General features: G+C 44.5%; 2 protein-coding genes across 5 annotated transcripts in view; one reads left to right on the top strand and one right to left on the bottom strand.

Moving 5' to 3' along the window:
- Positions 1-6375, top strand: part of LRIG1 (leucine rich repeats and immunoglobulin like domains 1) — an 81022-nt gene extending 74647 nt beyond the window's left edge. Inside the window, 4 exon segments of the mRNA XM_042880806.1 lie at positions 1233-1355; positions 1956-2120; positions 3168-3476; positions 3603-6375. Of these exon segments, the coding sequence (XP_042736740.1) occupies positions 1233-1355; positions 1956-2120; positions 3168-3476; positions 3603-3835 (830 nt within the window). The 3' untranslated portion in view covers positions 3836-6375.
- The window catches only part of SLC25A26 (solute carrier family 25 member 26), a 94277-nt gene that overhangs the window by 4070 nt on the left and 67276 nt on the right, over positions 1-22931 (bottom strand). For 3 of the 4 annotated variants that reach the window (XR_006180805.1, XR_006180804.1, XR_006180806.1), the window contains 4 exons: positions 22327-22396; positions 15145-15209; positions 13635-13708; positions 20-7323 (listed from right to left, as the gene is read on the bottom strand). Coding sequence is in view for 1 of the 4 variants with exons in the window: in XM_042880852.1 (XP_042736786.1) it covers positions 9426-9522; positions 13635-13708; positions 15145-15209; positions 22327-22396 (306 nt within the window). In the remaining 3 variants the exon portion in view is untranslated. Of the gene's footprint in view, positions 1-19; positions 7324-9054; positions 9523-13634; positions 13709-15144; positions 15210-22326; positions 22397-22931 lie in introns of those variants that run through there. The other variant, XM_042880852.1, reaches the window with a different exon arrangement.

Raw genomic sequence — 22931 nt, 5'->3', positions numbered from 1 at the left:
TGCTGAGGCTTTCCCTAACCTGCTGTGTTATCAGACTTCCCACCGGGGCCAAATCAGCATGTCAGGTAGCCACAATCTTACTGGAAAAGCAGTTGGCTTTTCTCAGTGGTTCTCTTGGCTGCAGCAGCTGGAACCACCCTTTGCCTGCATGTTTACAGCTGCATTTCTGCCCTTGGCTGGCTCTTCAGAAAGGTCTTTTCCAAGTGGAAGTAGTTTCAACTGTTGTTTTGCAACTTTAATTTTCCATGACTGTAAATGATAACTCAAGATAGTCAGTGTGATGCCCACAGTGCTTAGATCTTAACTTCTTGAGAATCTGTATTTTCAAAGACTGCATGTTCTGAACATACAAAAGTGAGCCTCTGAAGCTGGAAACCCTTTTTCCATATTGCCTGTAAGAGCTGTTATAACCATACTGATGAGGGGCATCCCTCTCTTCCTGGGGGAAGGAAGGAGTGCTTATTGCTTTCTGCCAGTCTTCCAAGGGGATAATAAGGTGCTGAACCAAATGTTGCAGGGATAAAAACTCTCCTGCCATCAGCTTTAAACAGTCTCTGTACAGAAGTAAGGCAAAACTACTTTAAGGCTTCCCTGTTCTCACATATTTGGTCTTCCTGTATTGCTATTAGATTTAGATATAAGCATGAGGTGGACTTAAGTAGGAAACGTTGGATACCATGTCACCAGTGCCATGTCTAAGTGGGATTTTTGTCTCCCTTCTATTCAGTCCTGGTGTACTTGAGTTTCACTTGGTATTTAAATGGCAGGGGAAAGTAAAACTGCCTGATACGAGATGGAGAAAGCCAAGGGTAGCTAAGTGACTTGGACTTTGCCTGCTGAAGTCAGAATCCCTGCCCTCCAGAAGCCTGTTCTTCATGGCTCTGGGAGACAGAGGACATGAATCAAATGAGGTGTGCTGGATTTCAGGTGATAAGCTCTTATGGGTTGTGAAGAGACAGTTCCACTTTGTCCTGGCAGTGCCAAACATCCAGAATGGTTTATCAGCATTAAATCTCACAGCTTCAGGCTTTGAAAAAATCGGGAGTGGGGCTGCTGAGGGGCATTAGGAGATTCTAGGCAGCTGAATTGTAATTCACTGCTCTTACAGAAAATACCGAGTAGACACAGATCTGGTCCTCAGTCCCTCTTGAAAATGGGATTTGAGATGTAATACAAACAGAAGAAGCCTTTATGTTTTTCTAGGAATTCATATCTTTCTCCCACTGCTCCAGATGAGACCATTGTGCCTCCAGACGTGCCGAGCTACTTGTCCTCACAAGGGACTCTTTCTGACCGGCAGGAAGCGGTCGTCAGAGGAGATAACCAGCAGCCTAATGGACACATAGACAGCAATGGTGAGAACCAGTCATTTCTTCTGTAATACTGCATCTGAACATGATGCAGGGATGGAAAAAATACAATGTCAAGTATTCCTGTGCTTGTTATGAGTTAGCTGATAGATCTTTGCACTGGAATTCTCCGGCCTCTGCATTTATGCAGAACAAGGACTCTCTCACTTTGCAAAGCTACCCTCTCCCTGTTATAACCGAGTTTAATTAAGCAGATTAAGCAGACAGCTTCAAAACTGCTCAGTCAGGCCATAACGAGTTGTTGGTTTTTTTTTTTTCCCTGCTAATTTTGGATTAGTTCTTTGGCACTGGAGTTACCATAGTTAAGCTTTACTAGAAGGAACATTAGCATGGCCTGTCCCTGCCTTCAGGCTTAGAAATTAAATGCTGGGGTTTTACAGTATTTAAACACGGCACATTAGGAAAGAAAAGGTAACTGTTCTGAACTAAGATTCTCCGAAGATTAGACATCACTTACAATTTTAAGCTAATGTTTAACAGAATCTATTATCTTCACTGCTGTTTTTCCCTTTTGCAGCTTTTATGGGTAGAAATATGACTAACAAGTCATTCAGCTGAGGGCAGATGGTTGCAATCTGTAGCCAGATGGTTCGTTTGTTACAGGTATGTGTCAGACTGATGCTGGAAGGTGTCCAGATGTTGAAGCTCCCACTGTAGGTTGCAGACAGCCAAAGCTGTGCATCGGCTATAATAAAGACACTTGGAAAACTGAAGACACGGCTGACGGAATGCTTGTTCCAGATAAGACAGGTACAAAACTCATTAATCTAGAAAGGTATTTCGTGTTTGTACAGATCAGAAAGCCCTCCGAGTCAGACAGCAATGAGACGAGAAATTGTTACCTTCAGAAAAAGAGGCCAGGATGTTTCTCAGGTGTGAGCACAATAAATTACTTTCTCCTGCTTGCTTTGATCCTCTCTCAAAGTTGGATAGTTTGAATTCAGGGGCCCATCAGAAGGAGGAGGGCTGAAGCTTGTGCTGGCCATCGCTCACAGCTGGCTGAGGGGTGTTTTGATTTGAGCTGTTCCTAAAATGAAGAGAGCCCTTCCAAACTGAAGGTGTTAAAATTTTTTCATGGTCTTTAAAGGCGCTGTCATCTTCAAAGCTCAGCTTTTCTTTTCTTTTTTAATTTGAATTTTCAGAATTTTACTGTTGTTTTGGGCACTGCACCTGCTGCTTCTCTGTGCCAATTTCTTGGGTGTTACACTTTCCTATTTTTAGGATAAATTCTCTCTCCAGGAGAAACAGTAAAGTAGAATAATGAAAAGCTGTCAAGTGCACTCAGGAAACTAACTTTCAAAACTCAGAACCTCCTTTCATCTTGCTGCTTTGAATTCTGCTCAGCTGCTGTTCCCACTAGCAGCAATAAAGTATCCTGAGATAACAATACGATTTGACAGTGATCCCTATAAAGCAGCAGCACAAAAATAAGAAAGGCAAATTGGTATTTTGAAGCGGTTATAGCAAAGTTCCAGTTTCTATTTCTGCCCTGACTAGAAAGTCTGGAAAAGGAAACAAGTGTATGGTAGATTTTTAAAAACGAAATCAAAGCTTCATTGGAGTTAGGAAAAAAAAACCCAAAAACTCAGCTAGTTATTGGAACTACCTTTAGTGACAGGACAGCTGCTGAGTTGTGACAAGCACAAGTCTTTGCGAGCCCTGAATGTGAAGCAGAAAATGTCCATATTATCTACCGAGCGAGCTTCCCGCTCTGCCGAGTGTTCTGTGTGTCTCAGTGCTGACAAATTCCAGCTGGTCGATCTGCATTTGTTGCTGTTTTCTCTTCCTTCTGGAAAGGCTACGGCCTGCCCGTTGTGTGCACAGACTGCAGCGGCAGCACAGACAGCATGAACGTCCACATCTGTCCCGGCGAGTCGCAGTACTACGCGGAGGGCCTTCAGGCTCTGGATGCTTCCTACCACAATGCACTGAGCAGCAAGGAACGGAGCAGGAAGAGGGGTGCAGGCACCACCAGCCTTCTTCATCCGCAGCAGTGCAACGGGATTGCCAGCAAGAGGATGGAAGCTGATGGGACCCTTTACCCCAGCAACCATGACAGAATAACAGCCGTGAGCGCCGCCAGCCCTCTGCTTGCAGACCAACACGGTACGCCGTGCCCCATTTGCTTTTTTAACTTGGCTCAAGGGCAGGAATGACAGCGGCAGGGTTGGCTCTGTGCGTACTGCTGGCGGGCTGAGCACCAGCTAACCGCGCTGCTTTACTTTTCTGCAGGCTCTTCGCAATCAGGAGCAAAGCCTTCAGAGCTTAACAACCTGAACTTGGTGAGAGCTTCGCCGGCAGGAGGGTCACTAAAGCAACTGAACGTGCTCCCTGAAATTCCCCCAACACTACTGGATCTGCAGAGCGAAGCAGAAGCAAAACAGGCCCTCCTGGCCAATGGCTTCACACCCAAGTCGTGCGACTCCAGTCATGCGTTGAAGCCCTCGAGCAGATCGACAGACTGAGAGGACAGACTGCCATGTGCAAAGCAACAAATGTGCTATTATTATTATTATTTTTTGCACAGAGTATAGAGGCTACTTACTTCTACCTCAAATCTTGAACTGATGACCTGTCAAAGGTAAAACAGCTGAGGTATGAGAAACAAGCTTGTATGGGGAACAAACTCCTGTTCGAGCGTCATCTGTTTGTACATAGTTTAAAACTTCCCTGTGAAGTATGAAGCATTCAAAAGTTGACTTGCATATGAAGCACATAAATGCAAGAGTTATTGTGTAAAGAAAAAAGTATTTGATACAATTGTACATAAGAGTTTTCATATATAAATATATATATAAATATATATATATATCTTTTACAGAGGCTATTTTAATCTTTAGTGCATGGAAAACTGAGTGAAATTTTACAATTTTGGCAATACTGTTTGCAGTATCAGGTTGCTGTTAAACTTTGTGAGAGAAATAATTCTGGTGCCTTAAATGCATAAACAGAAGTTTAAAAAGCCAGACTGTTCCAAAGGGATTGTCCTCTTTCCAGTGGAAGTCCCTTTAAATCAAGTATCAATTGGGTTACTTAGCACAAATTCTTTCCCCTCTGAAATTTATTGCACTTAACACATTTAAACAGGGATCTGCAACTGTTTGAAATGAAGCTTACAGGAATAAAGAAAACAAGCAGTGAGGAATTACATAGCAACCTGACTGTTTTCCTGTTTGTGGAAGAACTTAAATTCCATTATTTTTCAACACTGCATCAGAGTTTGTATTTTCCCCATGACACATTCGAGTGGACCACACAAGTGGCACGAAATAATTCCGCAACAGTGCAGAGCCCCAGAACAACCCGACCAAATGGAGACCGTGAGTAGCGAGCAGTCGTTCCCAAAATAAACGATTCATGCAGTAAGCCGTGGGGTGGCCTCATGCACGGCACCTCTCAAAAGCTTGGCAGCAGCAGGCATTCTGTGCCCAACCGCGCTGCATCGCGCTGGCCACTGACAGAGCCGAGCTGCAGGCGCTGCCCCCAGTGGAGAGGAGCCTGCAGTGCTGCAGCCCGGCCCCGTGCAGGAGCAGCGCTCAGCCCTGCGCTTCACCACGTTGGCTAAGCAAGCAGTACACGTCTGGCCTGGAGGGGGGTTCAAAAGCATGGAGCTGCTGTGACAACAGAAATTAAGTCCCGCTCTGACAGCTGTACCCTTAATTCATCTGATACTCTCACTTTCTCCCTGCAGTACAATATTCCACTTGCTTGTTCGACACCATCGCCCTGATCTGCAGCCAGACTGTAGGTGAAAATATCCGCTTCCAATTAATTATGCTGCCTCGTGTAGCAATTCTGGGCTGTTCAGAAATAGTCTCCTTTAGAAGAGAAACTGTGGTTGAAAGTACACTTTAAAATGGAAATGTCTGAAATATTTTTATGTGGTCTTTTAAGTTCATCCATGAATGGGGGGGAAAAAAAATGCCCATTTTGGTGAGACAGATCTTTGTCACTTCTAACTTCAGTTTGAAGCTTTTTATTCATAGAAAGGCTGCTTTCTGTTGGTGTTGGTACCTGTGGATGGAGGACTCCCTTCCAGTTATTTATAATTTGAGTTCTGCTAATACAAGGTTGCTAACTCTGGTGATGACTACTTTGGGGAAAGGTTTATTAGGGGTTTTGTTACTTTTTTCCTTAGGAGCAACACAAATGCCAGTTCCACTGCAGCAGAATCGAGTGGAAATCTACTTTTGCTAAGACTGTGGCTCACAACATGCAGAAACACTGCAGTTTGGGTTCAGATCCATTACTTTTGTATCTGTCTGAGACCTACCACACCTGTGGGATTTTGATAAAGTCACGTGCTGCCCTGCAATGGCAACGTGCCCATTTATTTTAACGTTGGTCGTGTCCCACCTTACCTTGAGGCCGACATCTCCTGTAAGGAAGGATCTGCGTCTTCTGCACAGCAGCTGAAGGCGAGCTTTGCTGTAAACAAGCCAACTGAGCCCGACCTTAATGAAGCAAAGCATAATTTAGCCAGGTACCTGTCTGTATCAGTTTCTGACTATTGACACGTTTGCACTTTGAGACAGGTGGCTAATTATGTTGAGTGCCAAGTCTGTTCCAAGCAAAGGAAATGGATGTTAGAAAATCATAAACCGAGCGTATGTGAGCGTATGTTTCCCTTTCCTCAAGGGAAAGGCATGCTTCAAAACCAGCTCAGTGAGGATGGGGGGACTGGGAACACAGGAATGACTTAACTGACGACTCATTTTGCTGGCAGAAATGTCATCACCATTGCAGAGACAAAGCATAGTTGCCACATTAACATTTGAAAATGATGTTTCTGAATAAAGATAACTGCCTAACGTTCTGACTTCCACTAAATATGTGAATTTGCTGCTTCTAAGAGGCAATGTGAAAGAGGAAGTATTACTTTTGTGTACAAAGTTATTTATTTATTAGAAAATTTGGTACAATGTTGTACATTGAAAAACATGTAAGATATTAAAGTGTCTAACAAATGCATTGAAGTGTCTTTAATAAAGGTTCATTTATAATATTACAGCTTTTTTTGTTGAGTGAGCTTTTGGGAGTTTCAGTTAAAAACCTAAATAAAATTCTTATCCATTGCTATACTCTTTTCTGACTTTCTCTGATGAAGGTGCAAAATAACTGCCAGAACATCCCTTTGTGAACTCAGACCCACAAATGTAACCTCAGGTACTGCAGAGCAGTGTGAGCCTTGGCAGCCCGACGTGGGAATGGGGTGGAAGCTGGGGGCTGCACTAAAAGATACCACAGAGAACTCATTTGAGAAACAATTCTGATACATGGACTGCTGAAGTATCTGGCAAGTACTGCTATCTTGGCACGGAAAGCAGAACAGATGGGTGTATGTATAAGCAGGTAAGAAAAATGGGGCCAGATAGCACCAGATTCAGCTGCAGTTGTGAACACCTTTGGCTTTGTCAAATCCAAACCCCACCCCGTCTAGAAATCACAGAGGCAATTTGTGATTGAGAGAAGAGTGAATTCCCACTTAAACTAAATTCAATTTCTGCATATTAAAAAGTATTCTTCAGTTGCTAATTCAAAGTACGGCACAGCTTTTCTGAGAGCATCTGATAATTCCCTTAACACATGTAGGAGTTAAAGTATTTTAAAATGGAAAAGAGAGATCCTTTAAGCCAATGCCTTGAGATTCAACGTTATCCCAGGAATGGAATAAGATGAATTTTTCAAGTTTCAGTAAACTTGAAATAACTGCCAAAATGTATCTAAGAGCTCAAGGCAAACAGGCAGGAGAGGAAAAACACTGCAGTGTACTTTTCACGTCCTCCTCCCTTGTAGTCCCAGAACTAAGTGTCATTTCCAGCAGCATCAGTGCACTGCTGTGTGCAGAGCAGCCCCTCTCCCCACTTGCCTGCTGCTGCTGGACGTGGACAGGTCCTTCCTGCGGTGTGCTGGGTGCAGGGCAGGTCCTGCAGGGCACAAGAAGGGGACGCGCCTGGAGGTGGAAATACAGCAAACAGCTCAGTAGGGCAAACCCATGGCAATTAATTAACTGCTGTGGTGGGGGTTTTTTCAGCTAAATTTACTGTCACTGCAGTCCCAGATGGACATGAGTGCAGGCTGACACAGCCCTGGGTACCGAGCAGCCAGAAGGTGCCTCAACCTCCCCTTCTACCCACTGACCATTCAACCTCAGCAAAAAGAAATAAGCAAATAAATAAAAATAAAAAGCAAGCATGAGCAAAGGCAGTTCTGCTGTTCACCAAACAAGCAGCCTTAATGTCACAGAACTGCAGAACTGGTTTCCCCCTGTTCCATGCATGGTTTAGTTTGCTAAAAATTTGGCTACTTTTTCAAGGTGGTGATGACAAGAACTGATTACGTAAACATGTAAACAACAAAAAACTGTATTTGGATGCAGGGACTGAGGCACGATTACTTTCAGCTCAAGTAATTAAATACCCCAACAGCAGTTCTGTCCCTCTCATCTGTTTAAAGAGCTTTAATAGAAAATACGATGCAGCTTTTAAGACCATGTAATAAATCTCCACCCTCCAATGCCCCTGAAACTGAGTCTGCTATATATAAAAGTTCATAAAGGAGACAACCTTCGAAGTGCTGCACTGTGCCATGGAAAGTGGGAGAAGTCAGCGGCCAAGACGGGACTTGGTCTTAAAATTCCCCATTTTAATTGACGATTATTTTTAGGAGTTACAGTCTCTGTTCTGCACATTTTCTTTGCCTGCCAACGATTTTCTAAGTTTGGGACTCAGAAAAGTCTGATTGCTCTGTGATGGGATGACAGCATAATAAACCACCCCTCTTTAAGGAGAGCAACCAAACTGTTACACGTAGAACACAGGGAAACACATCATCAAACTTGACTTTGGTTACCTCAAAAACGTTGAGCAGATGGACAGAAGAGCATCCGTGTGTGCCAGGCAGCTGCCACATCCCACCATTGACCAGCAGCCGCCCTGCCCAGCCCCCTGCATGCCACCGCAGCGTCACCCGAGGAGACAAAAGTCTCCCAGCAGCCTCCATCGTGCTGACGCAGCTGGGAACCTGCAGGCAGCCCAGGCCTCCCTGCACAGACACCCTCTGTGTCTAAAAACTTCCAAGCGTCACATAGCCCAGTAAACTTGGCCAATTATTTCTCCCCCCCTCCCCCCCCCTCGATTCTGGTGTTAATTTTAAGTTAGTAATTCCAATCGTGCCTTTTCCACCAAGCACGTCCCAGCACCATGTGGGCCACCACAGCTTCTCCTTCCTAGCACCACATCAACACAGAGGATTGCTCTGCCTGCCAGCAGCCCCCAGGAGCGCTTTGGAACCACCCCAACTCATGCACTCCCTTCTGGGCTCTGCCATTCCCAATCCCTGCTCCTTCACCGAGGGAGGAAGACCAAGGCAAGGCCAAACCGCAGGTCTTTGCTGAGGCACAGCTGTAAAATAATACAACACCGTGCTTTTACTGGAGAAATGTGACACTAATTAATAACGCCACGCTGGTTACCACGCAAGAACGCTTGCTGTGCACCTGTAGGCATAAACAGGAATATAAACTTTCACAAACATGGCTCAAAGTCAGAAACAAATGGATGATTGTCTCTTACAAAAAGCCCTCCCAGCCTGGAATACTGTCAGTGCTGTTGGCGGGCGGCAGGCTGTAAGTCTACCACAAACAGTAGAACCCTCCCAGTGTTACGAGGCAGGTGCCACCGAATTATGAACACTTGCTTTATTTCAGCTTCCTCGCTCAGCCCACGAGCTGGAGGTTTGCAAAACATTTCCCCTGCAGGAGTTCTAGCAACGCCTTTCACAGCCACTGTAATGAGCTATTTGCCCCCCAAACATCACTTTTTTTTGGCATAACTCTTACAATGACTTCACTCATTTTCCATGCAGGAAAAATTTCATGTTTGGGAAATTGGATTATTTGAGGATTTACTTTTCGTTAACAGTGAACGTGGAGTTCAGGCTGCTGGACAGCTGCTGCGGGCGCAGCCAAGAGGCGGCAGGAGGAAGAAGGCTGCGCTTGTGGGCAGACTCCTCCTTGGGGTCAGCAGCTTTGCGGGCTCTTCCACAAGGCCCAGCTCAGAGCAGCAGCTGGCGTGTCTTCTCATAGGTCCCCAAGAAGATGAACCCTCCCAGGCTGATGGCTGCCATCCGCGGGACGACACCTGCAAACAAGCTGGAGGCAAGGAAAAGGTGGCTTCAGAGCGAGGGCGGATGCTGCGCGGTTGGCTGCAAAGGCTTTGGGAAATAAAGCCAAAAAGAAAACCACCTCAGAAGGGAGGCCACCCCGTCCAGCCCAGCAGAGGTACACCAACATGGCCAGGATGCCTCTCTGCCAGGGGCTCCCGACAGACACAACAGCACAGACTCCCAGTAACACGTAACAAGGACAGGAGGGAGGGACCAGGAATAACCCTGTGTTCAGCCATGACGATTTTCGTGTGCCTGATCCCACCAGTTCTTGGAAGGTAACAGGAAACTCACGCAAAGCCAATTACTCCAACACATCTAAGCTCACAGTTGGTTTAATAACTTCAGGATAGGCCAGTATTCCCTTCCAGAGGATTACAGGCTTCCTTTACTGTGAGCAAGGATTAAACATTAGGCTCAAATCTATCCACCTTCCTCTACTGACCGTTGGGAGGCCTCAGGCAGCTCAGGCTGGGCTGCAGAGGGATGCTGCTGCCCTCGGCTCCACACCATTCTGGGTGTCTGTCCGTGGTGGGACTGCATGCAAATCCCTGGGAAACCAAGCAGCTCTGCTGGCTCCCTGTGCCACTGCTCACACTGAGCTTGGGAAACCTCAGGCTGCAGTAACACTGGTTTTTGCTGTAATGAGCTTTGCTAAGGAGCCTGGAGCACACAAGCAGATGGAAACATTTTATGGCTTTACTAGACAGCAATTGGTCTATTACCATAATGACAGCTTTAAAACAGAGTAATTTGTACAAGGCATGTACGGACAGAGCACTGATAGGGTAAATCCTACAGCACAGCACTGCTCTCGGGATACACACCATCTTTCTCCTGCTGAATTAGACAGCATTTATTACAGGAGCAGTGGCAGGCACTCATTTACAGAACAGCACATTCAGCACTCAGCTAGTACCCAAACAGAAGCAGATAACCAAGTTACCCAGCAGCTGTATCCCTGGCAGCACACATTACTAACCATCACTTCCAAGAACCCCAGACATGCTACCCCCAACTTCATTTTCTCACCTGCCACCACGAGGCCTGTCCCTCCCAGACCCACAGCTCCCCCCAGGGCAAGGAGAGCTGAGCTGTGCTGCAGGCTGATCCAAGCTGGGCCCTGCTGCAGCACGTGTGCCCCATCAGCTGATGAAATGAATGGTTTGTTTTCCAGCAGCCCCACCAGAAACCCCTCAGATGGGCACAGTTCTGCCACCTATTTGTATCTGCACAGATTTTTACTTGTAGCGCTTTCATCTTTGACCCTGCCCCTCCTGTAACAGCGCTCTGTTCCCACTGGGCTTTTCCCCATTGCTGAAGCACGTCTCCCAGCTACTAATGAGATCCAGAACCAACAGCTGGATGGCCTCAACAGCTGTAATAAAAGCACAAAACATGACTGATTGGCAAAGAATAACGGTGGGCTTTCAGGTAAAGATACATCATGCTCTCCTCAACCATACGATTCGAAGACCCAGGAGTAACATTTAAATTCCAGGAAGAGGCCTGGCTGCAGGTGTGTTCAACCCACACCACATGCCCTCCCCTCCATCTGGCTGCAGCTCTGCATTTCAGCATTCCTAACCCAGAAACAGACCTCAGTCCCACCGTTCCAACACCAAACGTTACATTTTGGGGCCACACCTCAACAACTGGAAGCAGCAAGCCGCTGGCACAAGGGCTGCTGACATGACCCACATCTCTGAGATCAAGCCCTGGAGACCAGTGTGGTGCTGCCCTCTGTGCCACACTGCATCCTCACACACCTGGAAGCTCAGCCGTGGACGTGAAGCAGAGAAATGCTCTGTCCCCAGTGAGCACAAAGTGGGACAAGCCATCTCACCCGATCTTTCCCATCAGTCAAAATAACACCTGTCTTCCTCACCAGTGAAGCTTCATCCATTGCTTTCAAACAGCACCACCTCCTTGCATGAAAAGCACTCAAAAAAGATACATTTGCATTCATGTAAATGGTTTGTTCCTCCATTGGTGGGACCTAAGGGGCACACAGATCCATTTGCCTCATTTCTACTCTATCTCCTCTGCAGGCCTGTCTCTCTGGACAGAAAGGGATGTGAAATTTCTTGGAGTGAAGCAGAGGGATTTACTAGGTGCAAAACAGGAAGTTGAGCCCCGCGCTCTGGTTTTAATAAGGTGGCAATAAGCAATGCATCTTTCTGCCCCCAGAATTCCTCCTCTTCAAATACAAGATTTATTAGAGAAGTCATAAATCACTTCATGTTGCAACTGGCCAAAAAAGGCCGACGTTTTTATTGTTTCTGATAAATAGATTTATAATTGGCAGCAGGCATGGCAGTCTCTGCGTTTATTTTTCCCAAGACTTTCTTCCTTGTCCTTGCAGCTGACACAGCTTGGCCTACTTTACGTTTTACTTTTTCTCTAGATCACTTATTGTTTTGATTTCAATTGAATTGCATTCCCTTTGGTCCCAGTCCACGGGTACTATCTTTAGGCAGAGTTTAATTGGGGGTTGTTTGGAAAAGGGCACTGCTGAAACACCCTGAAAAGAACATAAACATCTATTTTTATTTCCTGCTCTTGGCAGAGGAAGGGAAAGCTTCCCCCAGCCAATCCCATCTTGTTCTGCCCTCCAACATCAGCTTCCATCAGCTGCACAAGAGGACCTGGAACACATCCTCAGATGGACACCTCAAAGAGAGGCCCTGAGACAGCCATCCACGCAGCCTGGTGGTGCACACAGCTGGACAGCTTCCTGCAGTGACTGTCCAGAACTTCCTGCAATTTGTTTCAAATTATTTCCCACATGTGTAGAAAGAGGACAGAACTTTTACTGGCCGCGTGAGCATGGATCAGATGTTAAGAGAAAACTATCTCCTGCAAAGCCAAAATGTACATGCTGCTTTCAAGCAGCAGTTTACAAATGTTAGAACAGCACCCCGAAAGTATCGGCCACATCAGGAGGATTACAAGCCTATGAAAATTATAGCAAAAAGCTCTGAGTAAAGCTTCCACAAAAACCTTCATTTCTCTTTCAGCTCAAGGGCAGGTGGGACACAGACCCCAGCAAAGGAAGCACAGGCTGGACCTCATGGGCAGAGGAGCCTCTACTCGCTGAGGTTGAGATGAATATTCTGTATATTGACTTTGAGAGACCAATAACCAGTGTGACTTGCACTCAAACAGGGCAGGGTAACATAAACTAAGCAGGTGTCTAAACTCTAATAATAATTTATAAGCCTGTGACACTTTCTTCAAAAGCTCTCAAGATGTTCCACAAATGCTACCAAAGGACTGTTTTTTCACAGCATCGCTCCAAGGTCAGAATGGCAATTCTCATTCTCAGGAATGAGTAAAGTGAGGCAAATTAAGAGATTGAATTGACATCATCCCAGACTTCCTATAGCAGCTAGAAGTAAGCCCAGAACAACATTTCTACACCCTGGTGACAGCAGGAAAGCAGCTGGATAGCTGCTCTGGAGCTGCTCATATCGATTAAAACGATGCCTGTTTCAGAAAACCTGCACTTTTTGCCACGAGTGCTTCCATTATGCTTCTCAGTATCAGCAAATACAAGGGAACAGAGGACACCTTGCAAGTGTTGTGAATGTCAGTAGGAAGCTGCCAAGAGAAGACCACCCGTAATGGACACACAGCTCCTGTGCCAGCACTCCCTGTTGTCTTAGGAGGTGATGTGATTCACACACCTTGAGATTAAACCGTGGCACTAATGCCACAAAACTGTGTGCATGACCAAAGTTTAAATGGATCCATAACACAAACACGTTCATGGAGGTAAGTCCATCACAGGCTGTTTAACAGAACCATTTTCAGCTCAGAAATCTGGAGCTAACCTAAGACATGGCCCCAGAGAAATACAGTAACATCACTTTGGTTGTCTTCCTTGGACACTGCTCCTAGCCAGTGCTAAAGACCAATCACTAGACTGGAGAGACACAGAACAGCTGTCCTTACCTACCTGAGAGCTGCTCCCTGGCCATGCACACAACAATTTAAAAACTTTTCTGTATGACACCATTCAAACACAAGCAGGCCACTGTCCCCCCTCCTGGCCCTCCCCAGGCACACAGACACACTTCTTCAGCATGTCCTTACCCTGGCAGTCCTTGCGTCCTCCAGATGCCACCAAGGGCAGCCAGAACGTTTCCACTAGCCGTGGTGGAACCAGCCTGCACCAAAAGAGAGAGAGATCAAAACCTGTCGCCAGAGAGGTTTAGTTATTTATTAAGCACCCAGTCCCTCATTAGCACTACCTTGCAGCAATTACAGAGGTCCTAATGACCTCCTTACTCCAACAGAAGTAAAAGCTCATTGTCTCTGGGAATGAGGCAGAGGACAGAAGGGGAAATGTCGGCACAGAAGAACAAAACAATCACCCCAAGGTCACAGAGCTGGCTAATTACTGAACAGGGGCTCCAGTCTCTTCTGCGCTACACTCTGCTCTACATTCAGCAACTGACTCTGAACAATATTAATAAAAATACGCTCTCAGAATAGCAACAAGTGACTCTGTTACTCACTGGCTTCAGACTCAAACAATAGCAGCCTGGAGATGAATTTAAGAAATACTAATTACCAACAGTGTTTAAAAACATGAGCAGTGTTTTGAATGGGAAAATTACCTTGAGTGAAAAACACAGGACAAACACCAGGACTGCAGGCAATTAAATTACACGTGTGATCTAGTTAGTGTGAGATGACTGATGGTCTCAGAACATTTCAAAGCACCACCATTCCCTTGCCAATGCTGACCTGGTTGCTGAGGACAGCAACAGACAAATGAAATCCATTTCCAAGAGCTTTATCATTAATGCTGTCCAAAGGCAAAGAAGCTGCATCAGGAACAACACCCAGCAATGAGAGAGACGACAACACATGGTGAGCACAGATGCACGTGACTCAGCTGGGGAGGTGCATGCCAGCAAGAATAAACATCCCTTTACTGAAAGATATGAGCCATAGGGTAAAAACAATCCACAGAAATTCCAGGATGCCTGACCTTTGCCAACATAGCAGCTCTTTTCAGGGCAGGGAAAGGCTTTAGGAACACCAGGCTTTAATCTATGTAGCTTGCTTAGCTCTGCTCTGGATCAGTGAGAACGATGGGAATACTAGATTTATTAGCACTTTAACTGCTCACTAAACATACTAATCTTACAAGCCATTTTCCTTCTGCCTTGGATGGCAGAACTAAGTCATCATGATCTCTGTGGTTTAAAAACGGAGGATGAAAATCTAGTGTCAAGCCCTCCTCAAAAACCACACACACAGAAACCACTACCAAAACAACAGAGGAAAAAATCCCTGTTGGGATATTTAACTTTGGGCACCGCTGCATGAGCCTCAGCAAGTCTGGGGTCCATCAGAACTGCAGCACCTTCTCAGACAGCTACTATGGGAAAAGACTAGAAGAATAACTCAAGGAACAGAACACAATTCCATTAATTTTGCACGCAGTGCCTGTTCAAATCTAATCCTGTCTTCAATGAGAAGAGCAGAAGTCATCATTAATATGCTCTGAATTTCATTCTGTAATGACCACTGAGACACTCTGAAACTACCCCTGCCATTCACCTGCATGTCTGCTGGTATTTCCCACTCTTACCTTTGCCAGCATAATCCTTGTCTTCGCTACGTCGAGAGGTGTGGTAACTGCAGCTGCAAATCCACCTGAGCAAATTAAAATACCAAACACAAGTGAGACATTGTTGGTTAAACATGAATGCCATACTACCTATAATTCTCATGGTTGTGGTCAACACTGCTTCGTTATTAATGCCTACAGCATGTTTCCTCATGTCAGAGCCCAGGCACGTTTTCAAAGGTCCACATACAGAGTGTTTTATTCCTGTATGTTGGCTTAAGGAATAACAGTTCTGTGCTATTAACCTTACACTCAAGCATCCCTGCTGAGACAGGTGTCCTCTCGATTTGGACGCATATGAAGAATATACAAAGGCCTTAGCAATAACAGACTCCACTTTCAACAACTACAGGCAAGCACGAAAGGAAAAACCTGCTTGCTCACGAGCAGAGAAGGTAAAATAAGCATGTCATGTTGTGCTCTACCTTGAGAATTAAAGTCTGAACACTGACACTTTAGAAAGAGAGGAAGGATGTTTTGCATCTGAAACACAGACACAGACTGGATCTGAACTTCAACTGTTAGACCTGAGATTCTGCTTCAAGGGAAAGACGACAAGCCAGAGTTTGGGATGGAGCTCATCTCCAATGAAAATCAGCTCAATTTTGGAAAACAACAATGTGAAACTGTTAGAAATTATCAGAAGTCCGCTGCCACAAGTGTCATCTTCTCACAGGCAGTTTTATTCTCCCTAATCACTCCCAAACTTCACCCTTGGAGCTCATTACTTTCACTCAGAGCAGCCAGCTCAGCTGTGGCTTTCGTCCCAAAAGCCAGAAATCTTAAGCTTATCCATGTGCATGTCTCACCCACAAACGTGTGCCTATTTCTCCACATTTTAACACTGTGGCTGCAGTCTGGCCTCTTGCACTACCTAGAGACCAGCTTTGCTGCTTTTTCTCCCGGGCTCTTATTCCCTTTGCCTTATTTCACCATCCTAAAATTAACTCTGATTTCTCTCTGCCTCCTCTATTCACAGTATTCTAAGCAAGTAATTCATGCTGAGGAAGAGCCAAACTGAAGGAAACTTCTAAACACTGGAGCAGCACAGCAGTAAGCGAAGAAAGAAAAGGAAAGGAGGGAAGAAAGACTTGTTCTGAAATCTGTCCTTTGTGTTCCCTTGGTGTTTTTTATCTTGCTCCTTTGGAGCTTGGATAAACTCTCTATCTGCTACAGCGAGGAAAACAGTGACTCCAAAGGCTGAAGCCTATGCAGCACCCAGGGAATAAGCTAAAAATAACCTATGTCTTGCTCCAAGTTTTCTGGAATGTAGAAAAATTGATCTTTCCTTTTCTTGGGATGGAAAGGGAGAAAACATTTCTTCTAAAATCTGACAAGTCATGAAAAAAAAACGTCAGCTCCCCAGGTGGATGGTGATTTTACCTGCACCTCTCACAGCCACCGCAGCTGGAACACATTAAAGCCCTGCTTTCTGTCAGACGGGGGCTGGCCAGCTGGCACCCTGTAATGACTTCTCACAGCTAATTAAGGAAGGTCCCATGATAATTCAGGGTGTGCAGCAAGGCAAGCGCGCAATGCCTTGGATCTCAAACCAGAATAGCAGGGAAGCAGAGTTAATGAACGCCCCGTTTGGAGCAGCAGCTTCTGCTCACGTAAGCTCAGCCCAGCAGCTTCACTCTGCCGGAAGTTTTCTAGCAGTGACTTCTCACTAAAAAGCAGAAAAACGGGCTGCACACAACAAGCCAAAGCAGAAACTATGAGCAACTTAAAGTAAATTCCAGCCCATTCCTGGACCTTCTTTAAGGTCAAAAATCTTTTCATTGTGAGCCAGTTTTTGACTAAATGACCCCAAAAGGTTTTGAGAGAATGACTGGGTTAGAAACTTGGTACTCGTGTCAGCAATGTATTTTTAGAGTAATAAAAATAATCTCCACGGAAAATGGTGGATTTACAAGTCTGGATGTGGAAGTTCTTCCTTTGCCCACAAATCAAGGCACAATTGAACAGTGAGTCACAGGGCTGTTGGATCTGTATCAAAGATCTCAATACAGCGCTGAGCTGTAGAGGTGATGGATCTCAATACAGCACTGAGCTGCAGAGGTGATGGATCTCAATACAGCACTGAGCTGCAGAGGTGATGGATCTCAATACAGTGCTGAGCTGTAGAGGTGATGGCAGCTCTGTAGTAGGGCAAACTCACTTTCCTTATTGGAGCCTGTTAATTTTTTTAAGCAATCATTCCTAACAGTTCCTTATTGGCAGGATCGAACTCAGTGACAGCATTTTGAACAAACGCAGTTCATTCTGATACAACGTTCCAAAACACTCTTATCTAAACAGTTTAATCAAGACCGATTGGTTTTCAATTTTCCCCAGCTAACATCTGGATCTTGCAGACTCCTTGGTTATTAACTTTTCAGTGTTTCTTTTTCCATCACTGGGAAGTATTTGGTACAGATTTACCAGTCAATTTAGAAAGACAACAGCAACAATAAAATGCTTCACAAGCACAACAGCAGGACAAATTAAATGCAAGTTTGCATACGCTTAACAAAAGCACAAGATTAAAGTTAACATCTGTAGGGAATAACATTGTATTGTGGGCAGTAAGTCCGACAAAATGAACATGCTTCAGCCTTAACCCTAATTAACCGAGGTAATTTTAGAGTGACCTCATCCATAAAACTGCATGGCTATCTCACAACTCCAAGAGCTGTCACACAGCTGATAATGTCTGTTCAACAGTCAGAAAAAATAAGGTATCATAGTGTGAGGGGGAAAGGAAAGGCCCAGACACATCCAACCTCATGCTCTGTCTCTGTAGAGCTACCGAAGAGAAAAGGCACCTCCAGAACAGCCTGGGACCAGACGAGGGCACTGACTTACCAACTCACTCATAGAGAAGACTCCTTTTATCCCTTGCCCTTACAAGGATCTGTCTACTGGCTTGAGCTCAGCAAGTAGGCATAAAGATAGATTTGCACACAGGAAAAGGCTCCTGGCTTGTTAACGCTTCTTGCAGGGCAACAAACACCTCTGTTGGGAAAATAAAAGTTCATGCTACTGGAAAATTCATCACCTGTCTCCCAAGAAGTTACAATGGACACTGTATATTCCCACATGTCAACTGAACAGCCTAAAATTTACCGAGTGCAGGGTGTTAAACAGAAAATCCCCTTGCTACTCACACTTTCCCACTGACCAGGTCTTGATGGAAGTGCTAGAGACAGACATCCACTGTACTGAGGCCAAGCAGAGAGCAATTTACCTTTACTTGGCAGTAAGAATAAAAAGGCTTGAAGACTTCAAGATAATCCTCTAGGTTTCTGCTGGCATTTCCTATCGTTCTTAGCTGTCATATGCAAATAGAAACTGAGAAGCATCAGAACAGAATGAAGCACTTCATTTGAGGACAAGACATAACTCGATCCTAGTGGTAAGGAAGCAGATCTTGATTTGAAGATGTATTTTATTGACACTAGGTTAATTTTTAAGAAGTTGATTCTGGTCATTTATCACTGCAGGGATAACACCTGCCAGTGCTAGAGCAAAGTGACCTCAGCAGAAGTACCAGGAGGAGAAGCACTGCTCTTCCAGTGATTGAACTGCTCTGGATTTAGAAGCATGGTCCAGGCAAACACTGAAGGGAGAATCCTGAAAACTACTCAGAAATTTATTCAGAGCTATAGAGTTAAAGAGGCTTTCAGACACAGTGTGTAATCTTGTCAGAGCCAATTAGATCAAAACAAAAGTGATGGGAAGTCCCTCCTGCTAACGTGCAAAAAGGTCTCATTAGTGCTTTTATTATTCACTAGGCTTGCACCTCCATTCTCTGTGACTCTGTCAAAACAGAGCACAAATTATTAATGTTAAGTAATTATTTTTTTTTTTTAAACTCTGGAGAAAAAGGAAGCATCTTTAATAGAGGCAGTTTTCCCATTAAACGAGCACTCTGGTGCTGTGACAAACAGGAGCAGTATCACTGTTGCAGGGGCAGTGCTTTGCTTCCCTAACAAAGGTCAATACCCACGGGCAGAATTTCCTTGCCAGCAGCCCAAATCTGCGGAGGGCATCAGAAACCCACACAGGACTCTTCTGGGACAGTCTATAATACAGATCTGCTCTTGAGTTCCTCCCCACTGCCTGCTCACATATCTCCTTCTCTCAGTCCCTGACTGCTCCAAGCGTCTCCTCTACTGAATACACCAGAGATGATGAGAAAGCTGGACAAGGCCTCTGGGGATTAAATTATTAACAGATGAGACAGAGAAGATTCCAAATATGTGATATTTATGTTCGTGCCTGTTACGTTTCTATAAAAAGCCCATGGAGAGCATACATACATCTACACATGTGCGCTCAACAAGAGTTGGGCTCTCATAGCACTTTGGCTGAAATCTCTGTTATTTCACAGGCACTGGGGATGGAATTCAATATATTGTTACTCTTTGTTCTGCCTTTGCCAAACAATCAATTACGACGTAGCTAGGAGCTAACCAACACAGACACATGCGTGTATGCGTGTGCTCCCCATAAAGGGAAGCCAAAGAGGACCTCTCATTCAGTTTGTTTCAGCTTATTACCCTGCCCCTCAGGACCTCTAACATATTTTTAGCAAGTATTGAATTCAAGCAAGGAACACAGGAGAAAAGCACGTCTGTGTGACTTCTCTAACCCACAACTACCACAGTGGCATTTGATAGCATCTTTGCATTCAAAAGCTGGATTTTGGATAATCTTCTCCATTGGAGGTTTATAATGTGATGATTTAAACCCATTCAGATGCATAAATACATCTTATTTTCTTCACAGGGTACTGGTGGCATTTCAATTTTTGCTTTGGGTGAGGAAAAAAAAAAAAAAAGGGATAAAATGTTTGGTCTGCTTTTTCTTCTCTCGTTTGAAGCTGTAAGTAGGTAGTTAATAGTTTTTAATGTGGAATAGAAACTTCAGAAAGCAGGAAATTATTTTTCCACCTCCTCCATTCAGTAATGGGGCTAAATATGTTCAGTAAAACAGAATGGGTGCAGGGCTGGTTTAGTCCAATGCAGATTCTGCCTGTTGTGTGTCTGCAGAGGGAGGGAATGAAAGGTAAGGCTCTGACCCAAAGCCAGTTTAACCTTGAGAGTTTTGAAGCAGGCTCTCAAAGGACACATCAGACAGGGAGTTTAAAATGTTGCTAGTGAAAAGGGAAGAATAGGGAAGGAAAGAACAAAACAGGAAAACCAGGCTGGAGGAGCTGAAGCTGCAAGGTGAACCACAGAATATATCATCACCAGTTTCATCACAATCTACATATTGCTATATATTGCACAACCTACAAAAAAATCTACTGCAGTTTTGCGAAGATTCCTGCTTTGGGAATAGAGCTTATGAACTGCCTCATTGAACATGAACCTGGAACTCTCTGTGCTGCTCCAGGACCTGGTGTCCCCCTGAGCATGAGGTGTCAGGTCTCCCATTGCACGCCAAGGGCACTGAAGCACCCATGCACGATTGTGCCTCTGGAAGCTCCTTCTGCGTGTTTCCACTGGAAAGTGAGCACGTAGTACCAAACATCCATCAAACAGTAGCAAGTTCAAGCACAACTGCCCAGAATCAAGACACAGACGGAAGGAAACAGAGGCACCAGGCTAAGTTTCCAACTGAGGCACCAAATTGGACTTCAGGAAATTACTCCACAAAGCCTTGGGTAAATCAGATAACCTTTCCAGCGCTCTGAACGTGCCTGAACACAGTTTTTGTATCAATATGACTGTAAAGAAATCAACACAGTTAAATTAATGATCTCCTATCACACCTGGAGAGACCCAGATTGCATTTTAAAGCATTTTTAGCCTGATAGCTTGTTTGGTTTCAAAACAAAAATGAACCATCTGCTTCAACCGCTCTCATTTTGTTTGTGCTGATTAAGTCAGTGTAAAACCCAAAAGCAGACCGAATTTTAAGCAGAATAAAACCTTTTCACATCAAATCAACATAGAAAATACAGCTGGACACACAACAGGTTGCCTAAAATAGCCCCTCTGGACCCACATTGAATCAATTCTACTCAAACTATTCCTCCCATTGCTTGCATGCCTGGTCTTCTAAAGTGAGTGCACTCACAGCCATCAACCCTCTCTTCTCAGCTGTGCCATTACAGTGCCTACCAAAAGGAAGCCTCAGACACTGCTGGAATTCTGTTGCTATTAATATTTCAATTCCCATAAGAGAGTTTATTTTAAAAAATCACATACAGTGTAACAGCTCTGACTTTACAAGTCATCAAAGAACAAGCTTTGCTTTTGATAATCTCTATTTCAAGAAATGCTATAATTTCTGTTTAAGCAGCATTTATTTTTTCCACATACTGTGCCACTGGTTTAGAATCTCAAAATGTATTTTAATTCCTTGGGGAAAAGCTCTGGTTATCCATCTCTGAACTACTAATCTGTTTTTCTATTAAGACAGTTAAGTCTCTCCTCCCTCTAACTTGTCAGCTACACTGATGAGTCATTAATTGATTTTTATTTTTATTTTTTTTTAAATATCTACAGTAGTCTAAAATCAAGCAAGAAGCCTACTGAAGAATTCAATTAACTTCTGGCTTGCTTGGTAATAAATAGTGCAGTATTGTATTCTGCCACTCTTTATTCTTGTTCTAGTGTCTGGAGATTGCCCAGATGTTTCACCCTCCGTTTCTTTTTTGCTGCAGAAGGCTTTTGCCTCCAGGCTGTGCAATGCTAGCCTCTGCTCTCCTGACTCTAGTTAATCTACATGGCTGTCAGAGCTGTCACATGAATGGTGAATCATGGCCTCTCACTTAAAGCCCTGGGGATGCGCTGGGAGCAGACAGCTGCACAAACCCGCACCCAAGCGAAGTTCCTCCTGGATGAGGATTTTACAAATCAACTTGGAAATAATCGCAAAGCCTGACTGACAGGCCCCTGGATTTTAAATAACAGAAATTTGTCAAAAACAAATTGGTTGTCTTTCAAACAGACACCCTGTTTCAGTCGGCCTTTTTTTCCCCCTGCTCTTTCCTTTGCTGACTTTCCTACTTCCAAATAACAACTGGATCCATTTTCTTCTAAACAAACTTGAATTACAAAGGAATGTTGTTCTGCTATACTTAATAGATTTGCACATTTTTCCTTTTCTTCTTTAGTCTTTCCCAGTATAACATATAATCCTTTGCACCTGCAAAAGCTCCACAGACTGCTGACTGCCAAGAATCCACCACGTGACCCTGCTTCCATGACCAGAGATCCTGTGTTTAAAGAGAAAGGAAAATAAAAAAGTTATTAAATGTTCGAATCTATCTGATCCCCATGCGAGTTAACTCTGAGGATGGGAACTTAAGCGAAAAGCTATTTTTGTGGCATTTTTCAGTGATGTAATAAGTGATTTTTCCCAAGGAACTTGTGTACTTGAACGAGCAGATGGAGTGAGAAAGATGTCTGGAACGGAGGGCGGCTTGAAGCAAATTGCTTTCAAGGATTTCATATGTATGTATTTAAGCCTGTGGCCATGTAACCTTGCAAATATTTTGTGAATTGATTTTCTTTTTGGCAGATAAAACCACGCAAAGCAAAACACTGCGTGAAGGGGGGCAGCATGCAGGCAGCAGCACCAGCTCAGCCCAGACCCACCCAGCACTCCCATGCAAGATGAGCAGTCCCTGGTCCAGCGTGATACGAATTGTCTGCTCCCCTTCACTTCTTAAACCAACCCTTCCCCTTGTGCTCCCAAAAGAAACCATCATTAAGCAAATTACTCTTATCGCTCCCATTATATTCAGAAGC

Source organism: Lagopus leucura, unplaced genomic scaffold (genome assembly GCF_019238085.1).
Source record: "Lagopus leucura isolate 7727_CA_CO unplaced genomic scaffold, USGS_WTPT01 Super-Scaffold_100028, whole genome shotgun sequence".
Lineage (NCBI taxonomy): Eukaryota > Metazoa > Chordata > Aves > Galliformes > Phasianidae > Lagopus > Lagopus leucura.
The sequence above is the reverse complement of the archived record's forward strand: the minus strand, read 5'-3'. Positions and strand labels throughout refer to the sequence as shown.